The 16029-nt window shown below is 42.8% G+C and overlaps 1 protein-coding gene across 9 annotated transcripts in view; it reads left to right on the top strand.

Annotated features, from left to right (window-relative positions):
* ATP6V0A1 (ATPase H+ transporting V0 subunit a1) overlaps window positions 1-16029 on the top strand; it is a 67410-nt gene that overhangs the window by 38669 nt on the left and 12712 nt on the right. For 7 of the 9 annotated variants that reach the window (XM_074940470.1, XM_074940471.1, XM_074940474.1 and 4 more), the window contains 9 exons: window positions 1813-1952; window positions 2756-2913; window positions 3553-3643; window positions 4787-4905; window positions 5628-5844; window positions 6671-6778; window positions 10554-10661; window positions 11431-11448; window positions 14515-14632. In XM_074940470.1, the coding sequence (XP_074796571.1) occupies window positions 1813-1952; window positions 2756-2913; window positions 3553-3643; window positions 4787-4905; window positions 5628-5844; window positions 6671-6778; window positions 10554-10661; window positions 11431-11448; window positions 14515-14632 (1077 nt within the window). The remainder of the gene's footprint in view (window positions 1-1812; window positions 1953-2755; window positions 2914-3552; window positions 3644-4786; window positions 4906-5627; window positions 5845-6670; window positions 6779-10553; window positions 10662-11430; window positions 11449-14514; window positions 14633-16029) is intronic. The other 2 variants (XM_074940472.1, XM_074940475.1) reach the window with 1 other exon arrangement.

The following is a 16029-nucleotide window of genomic DNA, read 5'->3' on the forward strand; positions in this document are numbered from 1 at the left end:
CGGCATGCCTGGTCCCCGTCAATCCCCTTCCTGGGTCTGACCTCGGAGCATTCAGCATCCTTTCTGCCCCTCCGTGCGCTTCCCAGGCGGGGTCCTGGGGAAGCCAGAGGGTCCTGCCCCCCAACTTCGCAGTCAGACGTGACTCTCAGCCAGCCAGTAAAACAGAGGTTCATTAGATGACAGGAACATGGTCTAAACCAGAGCTTGTGGGTGCAGAGAACAGGACTCCTCAGCTGGGTCCATTTTGGGGGGCAGTGAGCCAGACAACCACATCTGCACTTCACTCCACATCCCTAGCCAGCCCCAAACTGAAACTCTCTCCAGCCCCCACTCCTCTGGGCTTTGTCCCTTTCCCGGGCCAGGAGGGCACCTGATTCCTTTTGTTCTCCAACCCTTTAGCTCTCACCTTGCAGGGGGGGAAGGGCCCAGGTCATCAGTTGCCAGGAAGCAGGGTGTTGGCCATTCTCTGTGTCCAGACCCCCCTGCATACACCTGCCCTCTAGGGCTCTGCAATGATTGTACACCCTTATCCCACCACCTGGATACTTAAGCACTGCCTAGGGGAAACTGAGGCACCCCCACAATATTCAGAGGAAACATTAAGAACAGTCCCGCTTCGTCACAGCAGGTCACTTTACGAGAGTACTAGGCCACAAAATGCAGACTCAAGGCAGGTGTGGATTTAGCAGATCAGAATATAACAGTAGGTAGAAATAGGTCATAGAATCGTAGGACTGGAAGGGACCTCAAGAGGTCATCTAGTCCAGCCCCCCTGCACTCATGGCAGGACTGATCATTATCTAGACCATCCCTGACAGGTGTTTGTCTAACCTGCTCTTATCATCAGAGACGTGATAGAGTATAAATAGGTGCTTGGCCTTTTGCACTGGCTGACAGGGCTCGTTGGAGCACTTAAAAAAAATCAAAGTTTAATAATTTTAAATTTGCATTCCTGATAGTAAGAGGTATTCCAAAAAAGTAATCTGTCGTAATTTATAAATTAAAGGTGTGAATGACTTAATTTCTTATGTCCTGTAGTCATATTTGTGTTTAGATTAAAAGCTTTAGTACCTTGTAGCTTCTGTGCACTTGAGCAACTGCATCCCATTAAGCTGCTGCAGGCTTGTGTGAAGGTGGCAATTTCGATCTGTTTCCATGATCTCCTAGAAGTAGCACAGGTAGTTTTTCTAGCAACTGACTACACTTGTTAATGCATCAGGTTTAAAGAAGTAAAAGGCTTCAGAATGAGGCCTTGCAGTCAGGTCATCTGGGAAGCAGTTGGACCAGAGAGTAGAGAAAAGCATTTCTTACCATTGAGAGGAAGGCAAAGATGATTGAGGTTACACACAGTCCAGTCTCTCTCTTGCGTAGCCCAGGCTAGTGATCAGTACACAGTTGTTCCAGATGGGTTTTCTAGTGCCTGTCTTAAGTCTTACTACTTGCTACACCGTCAGTGTATCCACTGATTCCACAGGGAAGATTATTAAGGTGAGAAATCATGGATGTGTTGGGAGAGAAGAAGCGGATCTGTGCCCATGCTGACTGAGATTGGCTAGCAGTTGCCAACATCAGAGGGGATATAAATGTCTTTCCTTTTCAATTTAGTTAAATGTTGCTGGAAGCTTATTTCCACACATGAACAGAGCTGCTTTTATAAGTCTCATGATGGTGATGTAGTTTTTTCCAGTTTTTCCAGTGGAGGTTGATCCTGTTTGGAAGATGGGAATGAATATATGAATTGTATTGCTAATAGAATAAGTGGAAGTAGAGCGCCAAACAGAGAGGTCTGATCGGTTTTCCCCTCCCTTCTAGCTCCGTACACGATTATCACTTTCCCATTCCTGTTTGCTGTGATGTTTGGAGACTTTGGTCATGGAACCCTGATGACGTTAATTGCCGTGTGGATGGTGGTTCGGGAAAGTCGCATTCTGTCACAGAAGAATGACAATGAGGTAACGTGCTAGGTCAAGCTCAGTTTTGTATTAAAGCAAAGAACTCTAAATTGATTTCTCCCCCCCCCCCCCCAACTGCCGATAGTACAACTATTGTTTTCACGTACAGTTTGTCGAGAACGTGAACAAACTAAGAGCAAACAAAAGTCCATAGACCACAAGATGATGAGTAATGTCCTTTCTCAGAATTGTGGGGATTCCTTTGGTTTGCAGTTTGTGTCTGAAACAATGATTCAGACAGACGGTGGTTTGATGGTTAATCTGTGAGGTTTTCACTACGGGGGGTGCCAGTTCCCGTGATAGGTTGTTGTAAACCAGAGACTAAGCTGCAATCAAACGTCTTCTCGCTCACGGCCCACCGTCCTAAACCTCCCTGCAACTTGGTTAAATTGGTTGTGCTTGCTAAGGTCTTGGATTGATGAACAGATATAACTCAGGACTGAAACACGTTGCAGACCATGGGGGAAGCTGTTACAGCACCTGTCCAGGCTCTGACTATCTCCCCGGCACCTGGTCACACTGAAATTTTAAGAAAATTTCATCAAATGTGATATTTTTGTACGTCCCCTGAGCTGGAAGGTGAGACAGTCCCACCTAATCCACTCTGGTAGGCTGGCCATCTGTTCTCCAGGCTCAGTTTGCGTCCTCTTTGTGGTTGTAAACCCTACATCCTTAATTCTTGCCATCGAATGATAAAGGCTCAGTGGCTTTAGTCCAGGACTGGCAGCCTGGGCCCTAGAATTGGGTGTTTTCAGCCTCTGTTTTTGTGTGTGCTTGTCCTCACTGACTTTTTTATTAAACAGATGTTCAACACCATTTTTAGTGGTCGGTACATCATTCTGCTAATGGGAGTGTTCTCCATGTACACCGGCCTTATCTACAATGACTGCTTCTCCAAAGCACTTAATATGTTCGGCTCATCATGGAGCGTGCGGCCGATGTTCTTGAGAGGCAACTGGACGTAAGTAATTAGGTGCTTGAGAAGTAAAACTATAGGGCTGAGTTCCTGAATCTGTTTTTCAGAGTTTGTAATTGCATAGGAATGTATGCAGGGCAGGAACCTCAGCAGCGTTGTTTCTTTAGGAAACGTTTCCTGGGGGGGCGAAGCCACATGCGATGTAAAGAAATACAAAGTGCGGCAGATGTTTAAGTGCAAATGCCTTTGGATAAACTGGGTGTCAGTTGGGTCTTCCTGGTCTAGCTCCCCCAACAGAGCCTTAGACGCACTATTAAAATGCATGGAAAGAAGCTAATTGTCTGTAGTTTTCCTCCCTTCCTCCTGTGTGTGCACTTCACCGGTGATCCCCTTCCACCCAAAATAGTTATTTAGCTGCCTTGCCAAAGAGCCTGGTTATTCAGATTCATGCAGGAAGGTCCTGCCCTGAGTCTCACATGGGCATTGAACTGCACATGGAGGCTAAAACGTTGGTTCGTTAGGCAGGTTCCCAAGTGGGACAAGGATAACTAACGCGCCCGTTCATTGTACTGAGATGCGCTTCCCCTTCACGGATCAGGAGGAAGCTGTTCTGTGTTCTCATATTTTTTGTTGAGTACAATTTTTACAGTTTGTAAAGCTTTATATCTATATGTAACCAAACAGAGAAGAGTTGCTTCAGAACAGCCCTGTCCTGCAGCTGGACCCTGCCGTGGCAGGGGTCTTTGGTGGACCATATCCATTTGGCATCGACCCAGTAAGTGTTGTCCCTTCCGATACACGTGGCCTTAGACACTTTTCTGGCTTATGTAACTGTAACTTTCTGGTGCATGGTTAAACAAGCTAAAGGTGTATGTGTTCTCTTAGCAAACGTGGGGCAGTAACTGTTGAGGAAAACCCGGAGATGGATGGTGAAGTGGGTTCCATTACTTATCTCTGATATGTCACCTATTAGTGTAATGGCTTCTGGGTACTGAAATGGTGACCAGTAGGAGTTCTGAAGATCTCTTTTGTCGACCCCCTTTACCTAAAAAGAAAAGGAGTACTTGTGGCACCTTAGAGACTAACCAATTTATTTGAGCATGAGCTTTCGTGAGCTACAGCTCACTTCATCGGATGCATAAGCTGTAGCTCACGAAAGCTCATGCTCAAATAAATTGGTTAGTCTCTAAGGTGCCACAAGTACTCCTTTTCTTTTTGCGAATACAGACTAACACGGCTGTTACTCTGAACCCCTTTACCTAGCTATTTAGAGCTGCAGTATCCCACAGCACTGGACTTAGGTTTGGCATTAGGCTTGAGAGCCTGTCATGCATTTCCTAGTAAACTTGTTATATCTTCTTCTGCTAAAAGCCACCCACATGCCTTGGAAATGTGTATTTCTGGGTAACACCATTTGACTTATCTCTTTATAAGCTACCTAGATTCAGAAAACTGCCCTTAAGAGTTGATTTGCTTTTGAACTTATCCTGTGTTTGACGTTAGAGGGGTATGCTGGTGTTAAGGGCCAGAAGACCCTTTATTCAAAAAGGGAGCTGCAAGATTCTTTCTCAGGCAACATTACAGATGGGAGTTCTCAGTTTTTCTCCTGCCACAGCTGGCCACCTTGAAAGTGAGCAAGGCTCAGACCTTGCTCTGCTTAGGTACTGTTAAAATCAGCTGTTACAAGGGAAACCACAATCCCTGAATTTGAGGTTGGCTGGTAAGTGAAGAAACAACAGATGACTGAATGTTTTATTTTAAAATGTGTATGTAAAATTTATAGTGTTTGTCTGTGCCTACTTTCTGTTCCTGGTTAGCTATCTTGTGCTGTGCAGTGTAATATAGGTAAATGCTTCTTTGGTTCATCTGTCTTCCTTTTGCTCTTTAATTCGGATTGAATCCATGTTGTTTGTGACAGATTTGGAATATTGCCAGCAACAAGCTGAACTTCCTTAACTCCTTTAAGATGAAGATGTCTGTGATTCTTGGCATCATCCACATGCTTTTTGGTGTCACACTGAGCCTTCTCAACCACATGTGAGTGCTCTGTGTTCCATTTTTATCAGGACACACTTATACTAGTGCAGAATGTCTGTATCAGATTTATCAGGATGAGATTAGATTCTTAGGGCTTGTCCACACTTACATTTTATAGCGCTCTAACTTTCTGGCTCAGGGGTGTGAAAAACCACCCCCCTGAGCGCAGCAAGTCTGAGTGCTTTAAAGCGCTAGTGTAGACAGGCTCCCAGCGCTGGGAGCTAATCTCCTCGTGGAGATGGATTTCCAGGAGCGCTGGGAGAGCGCTCTCCCAGCAATCGCGTGCGACCACACTCACACTTCAAAGTGCTGCCGCGGGAGCGTTCTCACGACCGCGCTTTGAAGTTTCCAGTATAGCCATGCCCTTAGGTTTTCGCATCTAACTCCGTATGCCTCTAACACCCTGGATCTTGCAGCAGCTTTTAAGATGGAGAGAATTCAACATGAGTTATTTCATTAGTCAGGAAACCTTTCATTATGGTGGCTTCGCATCCTGTGAGACTATATTTGCCTATCAAATATTTCTTCTCAAAAATTAGCTCTAAAGATGGTTAGAAATGCAGAAACTCACAATTCCTTTGTTTTAAAAGACTCTTCCTCTTGTATTATCCATTAAAAGTTAATTTCACTGTCTTAGCCTGCATTAAGTTTATCTAACTCCAGTCAGATGTGGTGATGCTCTAACATATATGTCAAACTCTCTAATGCTTCTTTCTCTGCAGATATTTCAAGAAACCACTGAACATCTATCTTGGGTTTATTCCTGAAATGATTTTCATGTCGTCATTGTTTGGCTACCTTGTTATCCTCATTTTCTACAAGTGGTCGGCCTACAATGCTCACACTTCAAAGGATGCGCCAAGCCTTCTAATCCATTTTATCAACATGTTTCTTTTCTCCTATGCCGATCCCAGTAACAAGATGCTTTATAAAGGACAGGTATGTGGTCTTGCTACAGTGGTACAGGGTGAATGATGGTTTGTAATATATGAGAGAGGCTTTCACTCCAAAGAGCTTAAATATGGCAGAGGAAATAAAACACGAAACAAGAACCTCGTGATTTAGGGTAGCACACTTTATCCTGAAGCATCCTGAGGTGTTAGAGAGGCTCTTTGTGTTCCTACCCTGGGAGTGAAAACAATCGCCACAAAAACAGTTTTGAACCAAAACATTACACAATGTTCTCAAGAAGGGAAGCAAAGAGTAACCTCTCCAGGAGGAATCCAGGTCTTCCTGAAAGTAACTATCAGATCTTGGGCACGATCAAGACACCAAATACCCTATCCTATTTGTCACAAAGTACTGTGGGTTCTTTAGGAACCAGAAGTGGTTAGGACTTCCTTTTTTATGTCCACTTCAGTAGCATAGTGCCATCTAACTCTGTTCTAAGACACTTGTCCAGGACAGACTCAGGAGAGAGTGCCACCTGCCAAACAGCCTCTTCCTGCAAATCCACTTAGGTTTCCCTTAGAGGTCTCTAACTCGAGTGATCACATCTCCCCTTGCTTAGGGTGTACAATCTGATGCGAACACAGCCTGAGGTGTTGCAGCTTTAGACAAACAATAAGAACAGTTCAGTCTGCTGGTTTGGGAAGTGATAGTTACACAGTTCCTTCAGACCCTGTTATATCAGGGAAACACTTGTATGTGGGGGTTATTCACAGCTGAAAGTTGCAATGTGCATGAGACCTGTTCTGTAAAGCACCTTAGCAGGAATGGAACATGCACTGCATCACCTCGTACCGTGTCTCTGTTTTTTCCACAGCTAGGGCTTCAGTGCTTCCTGGTGGTGGTTGCGCTGCTGTGTGTGCCATGGATGCTGGTTGTTAAACCCTTGGTCCTTCGCCATCAGTATTTAAGGAGAAAGCATTTGGTGGGTGACTGTTTTTGGTATTTCTGATTACGACTATTAGTAGTTCAAAAGGCTCTATCTTGATCTTGGATACATCGGTTCACACTGGGGCATGACCTCTGAAACCCCTTTGTGTGAGTGCACACACAAAGACAAGTGGGTTTTACTGGACACGAGGTGATGCCTGCTTGCCTCTGAGATCTGGATCTAGCTCTGATTCTGCATTAGAAAACGTGTAGATACCATTGTAAAATAAATACATCCTGCTTGGGTACTGTCAGCCCATGTAGGAGCACAGAAGCTATCGATTATTGGATTTGTTTCTGTGCCTTTCCTTGGTGGCTAAAGCGCAGAAGCAGAGATGTAATTAATAGTGAATTGGTCGACAGTAATGTCATCAACCTGATTAAAGGAGTTTGGATCTAAAAATGAGACTAATCTTTGCTTGTGAATATGGGAGCTTATCTCTTAGGGTATCTTTGTCTTTTGTGGCTATGCAACTGTACCTAAATATATATATATATATAATGCACTGCCATACATGCACCGAGGCTACTTGAAAACTCTCCTTGCATGTATGGCAGACAACGGTTAGGATGTTAGTCTGTCAAAGCACAGTTTAGTTAAAGACACTCCCTCTCCCTTCTCTGACCATCTTCCATCCTCCCATGTCCCCTCCATTCGTCTCCCTTTCTCTTTTTTTTTTTCTTCCTCTTTCCCCTTCTTTCTTCCATTCCCGATCAGGAAGGGCAACCCCTGGAGGGCCAAGGCAGCACAGTCCAGAACGAGCAGGCACTGGGGCAGCAGCGGCTGCAACAGTGAGCGGCTTTAAAATCACGTGACGGAGATAAAGACGAGGCATTGGAATTACACTCCATAACCTCTGGAATATTATATATACGGATCTGCACTTCCTAAGTGGGTAATAAGATCCCCCTGTGGTGAAGCAGTCTCTGTCTCGGCAAGATAAATTCCAGTAGCCTCAATATAATTGTGAAGCATTCCTAAATAGCCATGCACACAAATAAAGGAGAATAACTAAAAGTGACCCTGTAATGCTGAAAAGTGCTGGGGAGATCCTAGCCCACAAGAATGCCTGGTCTTCAGACCTCCAAGATGAAACCCCCTTGTTTTACGTTCTCGCGTATTTGTTTTTATAAACTAGATTTGACCTCTTTTGTTTGAAACCTTTCTGTTTACATTCCATATTCCAAAAAGTCATACGTATGTGTGGTCCTCTCAGCAACACTAACCCTGTGGCTTCACCTCAACAGTTAATGGATTTTTTCCTGCTTCTTTATGGGGACTTGCAGAACCCGATGTTACAGTGAAATGGCTGTGTCCAAACAGAGCTGTGTGTAAATCTATGAACTACCATCCATGTCCAGAGTCCACTGCCAGCTAGTGAGTGAAGCAGCCTTCATGGCTTGCTTCACCAGAAGGACATATTTCAAATTGTTGTCACACTCATGCAATGTGGCCTCTTTCTCCAAAGAGACTAAATCATGCAAATAAATTATCTGAATTGGATTTTGCACTCAGTCTTATACTAAGTGACCAACTGAAAATCAGCTTTAGTATTTAGATATTAAACATTTCCATAACAAATCTTTAATAGCCTTACAAAAAGCTTTCAGGAGTGTTAAGAAACATCTGGCAAATTGCATTTTTGTGTGTGTGTGCGCGTGTGTGATCCATCAAATGTATTAAGCGTGTAAAAAGGCCAGCTGTGAATGAGGCTGTTTACACACCTCTTCTAACACAATCCTATCCAATGCACAGCGGAGGGCCAGATCCCCATGTGATGGAAAATGTCATGGCTCTGCTGATATGAGTTGAGCTAAAGCAATTGACACCAGCCCAAAGAGAATATACATTAGCCAAGTGCATGAGAAAAAGCTGTATGCTAATCATGTGTTTGATGAAATAACTCATGACCACAAATCTCCAGTGACTAGAATGTGACTAGCAGAACACCACCGAACACTCCCAGTTTTGGTCCACTTTGACACCAGTTTCAAAAACAGAATCCAAACACTAGCCTTATCGCTCTTACCTAGAAGTATACTTCTTACTATCTTAATGTATGTCACTTTTTTCTGTTATGTTTTTATTAAAGTAAGATGTCTGGAGTGTATTTGGAGCTAATCTGACAAGCATTAAATAAATCCGTTCCAAGTTTGACGCCTGGCCTAACAATAAATTATATCAAGACAAAAACAAGGCTTTGAAAACCAGCCTGTTGTTTATAAATGCATTATTCTAATAATCAGTGCATTAATGTGAGGAAAAGCAAGCATGTTAGACTATTGCTCTGTATCACCAGAATCCTGATGAACTATGAAAGCAGAGATGGCGGACACTAAGTTTGATCTTCTTTGTTTTTCATATTAATCCTTAAATTATAATGTTTTAAAGTTTTGAATTTAAAAGCCATGTTTACATTCCATGACACAAACAAATATTTTTGGGGTAACACTGAAATGCTTCTGACACCTAGGTATTATAGAGAGAGGCAGCTAAATAAGTCCTATTCAATTGACTTTTCCTGTTATCTGTTCTATGGGAATTTTCCAAAATCACCTTTACTATATGCACACCTCTAACTGCTAAATTTATCATTATCTAAGGGCAGATGCTAATGTTGTAGGTTACACCATATATTCACTGCATTTTAGATTTGCACCCTTTAGGTCTGTCAGGTTTTAAAGTTCTGAGCATATTAAGTAGAGTCTCAGATAGCCAATAAGTATTTTGCTCCATGTTATTGAGTGTTCTTGAATGAAAATAAGAGAAATCTGCCTACCGTGTGCAAAGGTTGGTTGCTGGCAGTTTAGAATCCTGAAAATAAGGTTAAGTGCAAATTAGATTTTCATTCTTTCTAAATTTCACTTACAATGCATGAAAGCTCTATTGTAAGAGCCCATTCACTGCTTGACAGGTTCGATGTGTCATTATTGATGGTGTTAGCTGTTTACTTGGAGTATGAAGCCTGTAGCAGGTTTAATGTAACTGAACAATGATTACACTTTACTTGCAAAATGAAGCAGCCCTAACTTTGCTCATTTGATCAGTTAAGACCAAGTGAAGTTAGAACAGAGTCCAAGTATGACCTTTAATATTTGAGGAGGAACCAAAGGACAGTTGTGTCTTAAGTACTGAATGTCTAAACAAATGCCTATAAAAGGAATCATTTGCAGAATTCAGAACTTCCATGTAAGAGAAGGTCTGGTTCCCACCCCAACCCCATCCCTGCCAATGTGTGGTGTGGGCATGCCTGGTACAAACTGGTGCGGAGCAAGCATATATATTTGTTGTTAGCATGTGGGATAATGCTGCTTTGCTGTTTGCCGGTAAGTGATGTATTTAATATACACCAGTACTTGCCTTTCTGTCAAAGATTCCAGGAGTTCCGAAAACTCTTGGAAACTTTTAACAAATCATTGCACAAAACCCATCAATTTCAGTCTGTGTGTCACTTTGAGAGAACGTGGCTCTTGGTCAAAGGTGAAATTATTTTGTGTAAAGCTTTATAACATCAAAAATGAATTCAAAATTGGTTTCACTGTTTTTCAGACCCAGCAGTTATACGCACGTGTTTTCCACTCAGTCAGGAAGAGCAGTGTACTCCATTTGTGAAACATGATTGTGCCTTGACTCTTAACATTTAGTGTGTGGTTTTCTTTGAGCTGCTGCTTCTTTCTGGAGGTGTCCGAAATGCAGTCTCTGACCCCCTCCGCAAATGTCGCACTAAACTGCAGCAACACTTGGCTCTTTCTCTTTGTGCACGTTTTAGGGAACTCACAACTTCGGTGGGATCCGGGTGGGCAATGGACCAACTGAGGAGGATGCAGAGATCATTCAACATGACCAGCTTTCCACCCATTCTGAAGATGGCGATGAGGTGAGCTGCTGATCGTCCTTCACTTCCCCACTGTAAAGTTGGCAGTGAAAAGGGTTATTTCCTGCTTAATATATGTACTAGTTATGAGGATCCTAACTCGGTACCAACCTTGCCAGTGGAGCTGGAACAGCAGAAATTAAGATCCGTTCTAATTTCCTGCTTCCTCATGCTGCCTTCCACTCATCCTCATGACTATTAACATCAGTGAAAGTTCTCTGCACAGGTCAAGGAACATATGTGGCCTTTTCTGTCTGAATTCTTATCCCAAAGAATGGGCACCTGACAGGCAAGCTCCCCCCCACCCCCCTTAGGCTGAACAGTAAAATCTAGGCAGTTGCCACAGACACATTTTACCCAGTTTACTCTCCAGTTGAGATGGTAATTGTGTGTTTTGTTGTTTGAGTTACTCTATTTATTTATCTGTCTGGCATTATAAGCCTGTGTTTAAAATAAATCCAAGTGCCGTAGTACTTGAGTACTCAACTCTTGTTTCAAATTCACTTTAACATGTTTTCCTAACTGCCCTGCCTTTCTTACCACACCTGGGGAGAAAAAGAGAAAGTGATAGTATTGATCAGCTTGGGACATTCTGCTGCCTGTTTGGACAGGGTAGTGGACTGCTGTTCCTCTGCGTTACGCTGCCTGCACAATGTGTGCTAAGTGCTACCACTTAAATGTGCCCTGTTAATAAGGGATTTATTAACCTTGTGTTCGTGACTAATGTTATGACTGTGGGACTCTGCACTAAATGTAAATTTATGTTTACAAGCCTGCAGAGGATGAGGCGGTAAGATGACAGCCGGCTTTGCATTCATCTGTATCTGCACCATTTCCCATTGATGGAAATCACCTGCTGAATTCACACATGATTTCCTTTTTTTCCGTGCCATGTGACTTGTTTTCCCATTAGCTGTAGCTGTTTACGTGTCATGAGCCATTTCTAATACTCCATACAATATCCTCTCCGTTTAAAAAACCTTTGTTATGAATTGCTTCATCTCTTTAAATTGTGCTTTGCTTTCTTATCTCCCTTGATTTTTAGATTGCAAATGCTTCTCAGTTGACCTGCACAGCTGTCGATCAAAAGATCTACAAGGGACTTCTAAATGTTTATAATATAGAGTTGCTGGAGAAGCAAGACTCTGTCTTTGTTAACACTTTGCAAAACAGATACAACAGTCTCTGGGAACGTCTGCGGTTTTTTTGCAAACTACTTTATAGATTTTTTTTTTTTCCCTAGCTGTCATCCAGAGCTAGGTATTCTATTGACTGAATGTTGCCCGAAACAAATGCAGCCAAATATTGGAACATACAAAATTGGACTAGCTGATGACCAGAGAATCAATATTTTTCTCTTTAAAAGGGGGCATTTATTGGTGAGAATTGCTCATATTCAGACACAAATAGTTAGATTCTCTGAGAGTTGGAGAAGTATAAAATACCATTTTGGAACAGACTGTGAAATCTAACCAGCCTCTCTGCTCTTCTTCCTACCAAAAGACCATTATTCATCATGTTTTTCCTACCTCCTGTGGTCCTAGAGTTGGTGGTGTAAGTTATTCTCTTTGGGTGGGTCTCTCTCTAGACTCTAGCAGTGCCAAGGTAACAGATTGTATCTCTGGAGGCAGTATGTTAACCTTAAGAGCAGTTGTTCTGTTCGCTGGTCTGTGCTGTTGGTGTACCAGGTGCTTTGTTTGTCCTTGTTTTACCTTTAAGTGAAACAAGAAAGCTGATCCATACACTGATAAAGATATAGGTTGCTTCACAATCGAGGCGATTTTCCTCATGGTCTTCATGGCAACAAATGATGATAGAATGCTCTAGTGTAGCTCCATTGTCTTCACACAGCTAAGAAAAATACAAATTCCTATTCCATTCCAGTTCCCAGAAGACCTTTAGATCATTAAATTTTTATTTAGCCCTATAGTGTTTGCGGCTCTGGGAGCTATGTTGATACAATGATAAAAGTTGGTCTGATGGTGAAATAACTGTAGAGGTCTTCTCAATCCTCAAGAAGGATGTTCAGTTCATCCAAACGATACAGCAGAGAAGCCTCAGTGGATAACCTCCCCCGATACTAGCACTTTTGGGCTTGTTTCAAGAGTTGACCTAGAGGGTCAGATTTCAGCTTCTAGTTCCCCGTGTGTAACCCCAGTAATGTCAGCGCAGTTCACACATGTAACTAGAAGCAGAATATTGTCCTATCCATCTCAGGTGCATCACTGAGGTGAATTTTTAATGTGTTGGGTGGAGCGAAGTCTCCAAGACCAAAGTGTGGTGACATTCTAAACATACCACCATGGTGTACTCTCAAATCTCCCCTTTATCAAGTTGCTGCTTTTAATGTAGTGCCACATGAGGGTAGCACCTCAGAACTGGAACAGCTGTGTGATGGTTAACTTGGAATGCATAATTCTGAAACCACGGTCAGCGTGCATAGAGGCCATGGAATTGCGGAAACATTGCCATGAGACACTTTTTTGCTTCTGTAAATTTTCCTGAACATGGATCTTTTAAGAGAGCTGTTGCCCTTAGGGATGAGCCCTAGAGCTGGTGAAATAGGTGTAATGCAGATCAGTCTGGCCGCATTTGAATGCTAGGCAGGCCCATAAACACTTTTTTTTTTCTTTTTTTTTTCTTTTTTTTTTTTTTTTTAAATTAAGCAGAGTGAAAAATAACCCATCAGGCTACAAGAACTCTGCTAAAGCCGTCCCATGAGCGTCTTTGGGTTGAAGCACAGGAGTGGTCGTCTCCCTGGCAGTTATTCACTAACTCTGCCAAGCGCTGTACTTCTTGTTTAAATATTTGTTGGATTCAGTTTGTTTTACGCTGACTTGCTGTGTGTGCTGAACAGAGCACTCTGGTAAACAGAGCAGGTTTTACTGAGGAATTCTTGCAGTTAATGTTCCTGTGAAGAGAGATCTGGGCTCTCAACAGCTAGTTTGACATAGTTGTTTGAAATGTTTATTGCTTTGGCTATTTAAGGGGGGAACAAGAATAAAAATAGCATTCTATACTCCTTTCGGAACACCGATCACTCAGTGTCATAAAATTCTGCATCCCCTTTAATAACGTGCTTTGGAGAAGTTTACAGAGCATGGATTAACTCCAAGATGCAGAAACATCGGACTCTCTTTTTTCCAAGCTGCAATGTGGCAAACTTTCCTACATTTATTCTGAAATCATTTTGAACTGATTGCCCAAATGTTTGGAAGGCATAGAGACTCTGCAGATGGAAAAGTGAAGCAGAGATGAGATTTTCAAAATAACTTTTTGTGCATTATTTCTTCTTTCACAGAGAGATTGCTTCCATTGTTCCCACAGCAGTGCAAAAGATGCAGTATTGTCTCGGGCTTTTTCTGATTTTTTTTCATACATTTATCTCATTCCCGTGGAGAGGGAAAACTGTACTTGTAATCCCTCTCCTCTTTTGTAGAAATAGATACCCCTTACCCGTGTGTTCATACGGAACCGCTTCCTACTGAACAGTCTTTTCCTGGTAAAATCCTGGGTCCAATCATAACTGTTTTCATTGCCTGTCGTGTGAAAGTAGACGTTTTTTAAGCCTACAAATTACAGTGTTGAATGATTATTTCTGATTAGTTTCTCAGATTTAGCAAAAAGTGTCAACTTTCACTGCAATTGTGAAATTATATTTGGTATAGTCTTCCTAAATGATCTATATCCAAAGGGCCAGTAGAAGAAATGATCAGTAAGAGCCCAAACTACAAACACAGTGCCCTTGTAATAGCCCCAGACAGTGGTGCCGCTTCCCTAATCTGCCAACCCTTGCTCATTGCAACTACTTTGCAGATGGTCTCAATTTCTCTTTGCTCTGTTGTTCTTTCTGCAGTTTGATTTTGGGGATACGGTGGTACATCAGGCCATCCATACCATTGAGTATTGTCTGGGGTGCATTTCCAACACAGCGTCCTATCTGCGGCTTTGGGCTCTCAGCCTGGCTCATGCACGTAAGTATCTTTCCCAAAGCTGGAGGTTTGATCAGCATCTCAAGATCAACCTGGACAAAAAGGTCCTGGGGAGGTGGCCTAGGCATGTGTGTATGTGCCACAGAGAGAAACTACCGTGGTGTGTGTCTCATGTATTCTGGGGTGCAGTCCAGACCAGTGAGGGGTTGTCACCACATGCCTTGCAACCTTGGGTGCCTCGCAGTGACTTGCTGATGTAGCCCCCTGTGTGGGCTACTCACAAACAGCCAGACAGCATGCAGGTCACACCCTGAGTGTCTGTGTATAGCTGCAGTCCTGGTCCAGCCACTCTGACCCCAGCAGCCTGTCAGCAAACACCAGCTACTCTCTGGCTTCCGGCAGCCTTGGTTACTACCTGTAGGGTGATCTCCCCACCCTCTCAGTCCCAGATTTTCCCCAAAATGTGTTCTGCATTGCCCAGCCTTCTGGACATCTCAGATATTGGAGGTCCATTGCCCCTGTCAGGGGTCAGTGTACAACAGTCTGTTGCTCTGATCGGAGTTACCAAACAGTTCTATTTAAACACAACACTGAATTCATTTTGATTAAAGAATAAAAACAAGTTTATGTAACTACAAAGAGATGGTTTAAGTGAGTACAAGTATTAGGTGCTAAAGTCAGAAGTAGAGAAAGAAAGATAACGCTTCCTAGTAGAAAGAAAAAGGAGTACTTGTGGCACCTTAGAGACTAACCAATTTATTTGAGCATAAGCTTTCGTGAGCTACAGCTCACTTCATCGGATGCATACTGTGGAAAGTACAGAAGATCTTATAAAAGATGTACAGTATGCATCCGATGAAGTGAGCTGTAGCTCACGAAAGCTTATGCTCAAATAAATTGGTTAGTCTCTAAGGTGCCACAAGTCCTCCTGTTCTTTTTGCGAATACAGACTAACACGGCTGTTACTCTGCTTCCTAGTAGCTAAGACTTGACAAACTAGACTTGGTTCAAGGTAAAACCCTTACCACGTTCCCTGCAAATTTTCAAGTCAGGATCTTTCACAAAGTCCCTAGTTCTTTCCAGCTGCAAGGATGGAGGCATGGAGTCTCATGTCATTTGTTAAAATGAAAATTGATCGGTTCCTGCCCCACTTTACTGCCAAAGCAAGGCCACTTGCCTGGTGATGTCTAATCAACTTTGACACCTGGTGAGAGGCGTCACCTTGTATTTTGTCTTTGAGAAACCAGTTTTACCCCTTCCCCAGATTTGTCTGGTAAACATATTTCAGTCATTTCAGCTCATCTTCATGACTTTATCTGTAATATTGCTGTGTACGTTTCATCATGATAGAAGTTTTTCAAATGATCCCTCACAAGGCATATTTTGTACAAAGACCATTACACTCGTATGGAGGGTGAGTGTACAGGAGTGCGTTTGGT

This window comes from Natator depressus, chromosome 27, assembly GCF_965152275.1.
Source record: "Natator depressus isolate rNatDep1 chromosome 27, rNatDep2.hap1, whole genome shotgun sequence".
NCBI classification, from domain to species: Eukaryota; Metazoa; Chordata; order Testudines; family Cheloniidae; genus Natator; species Natator depressus.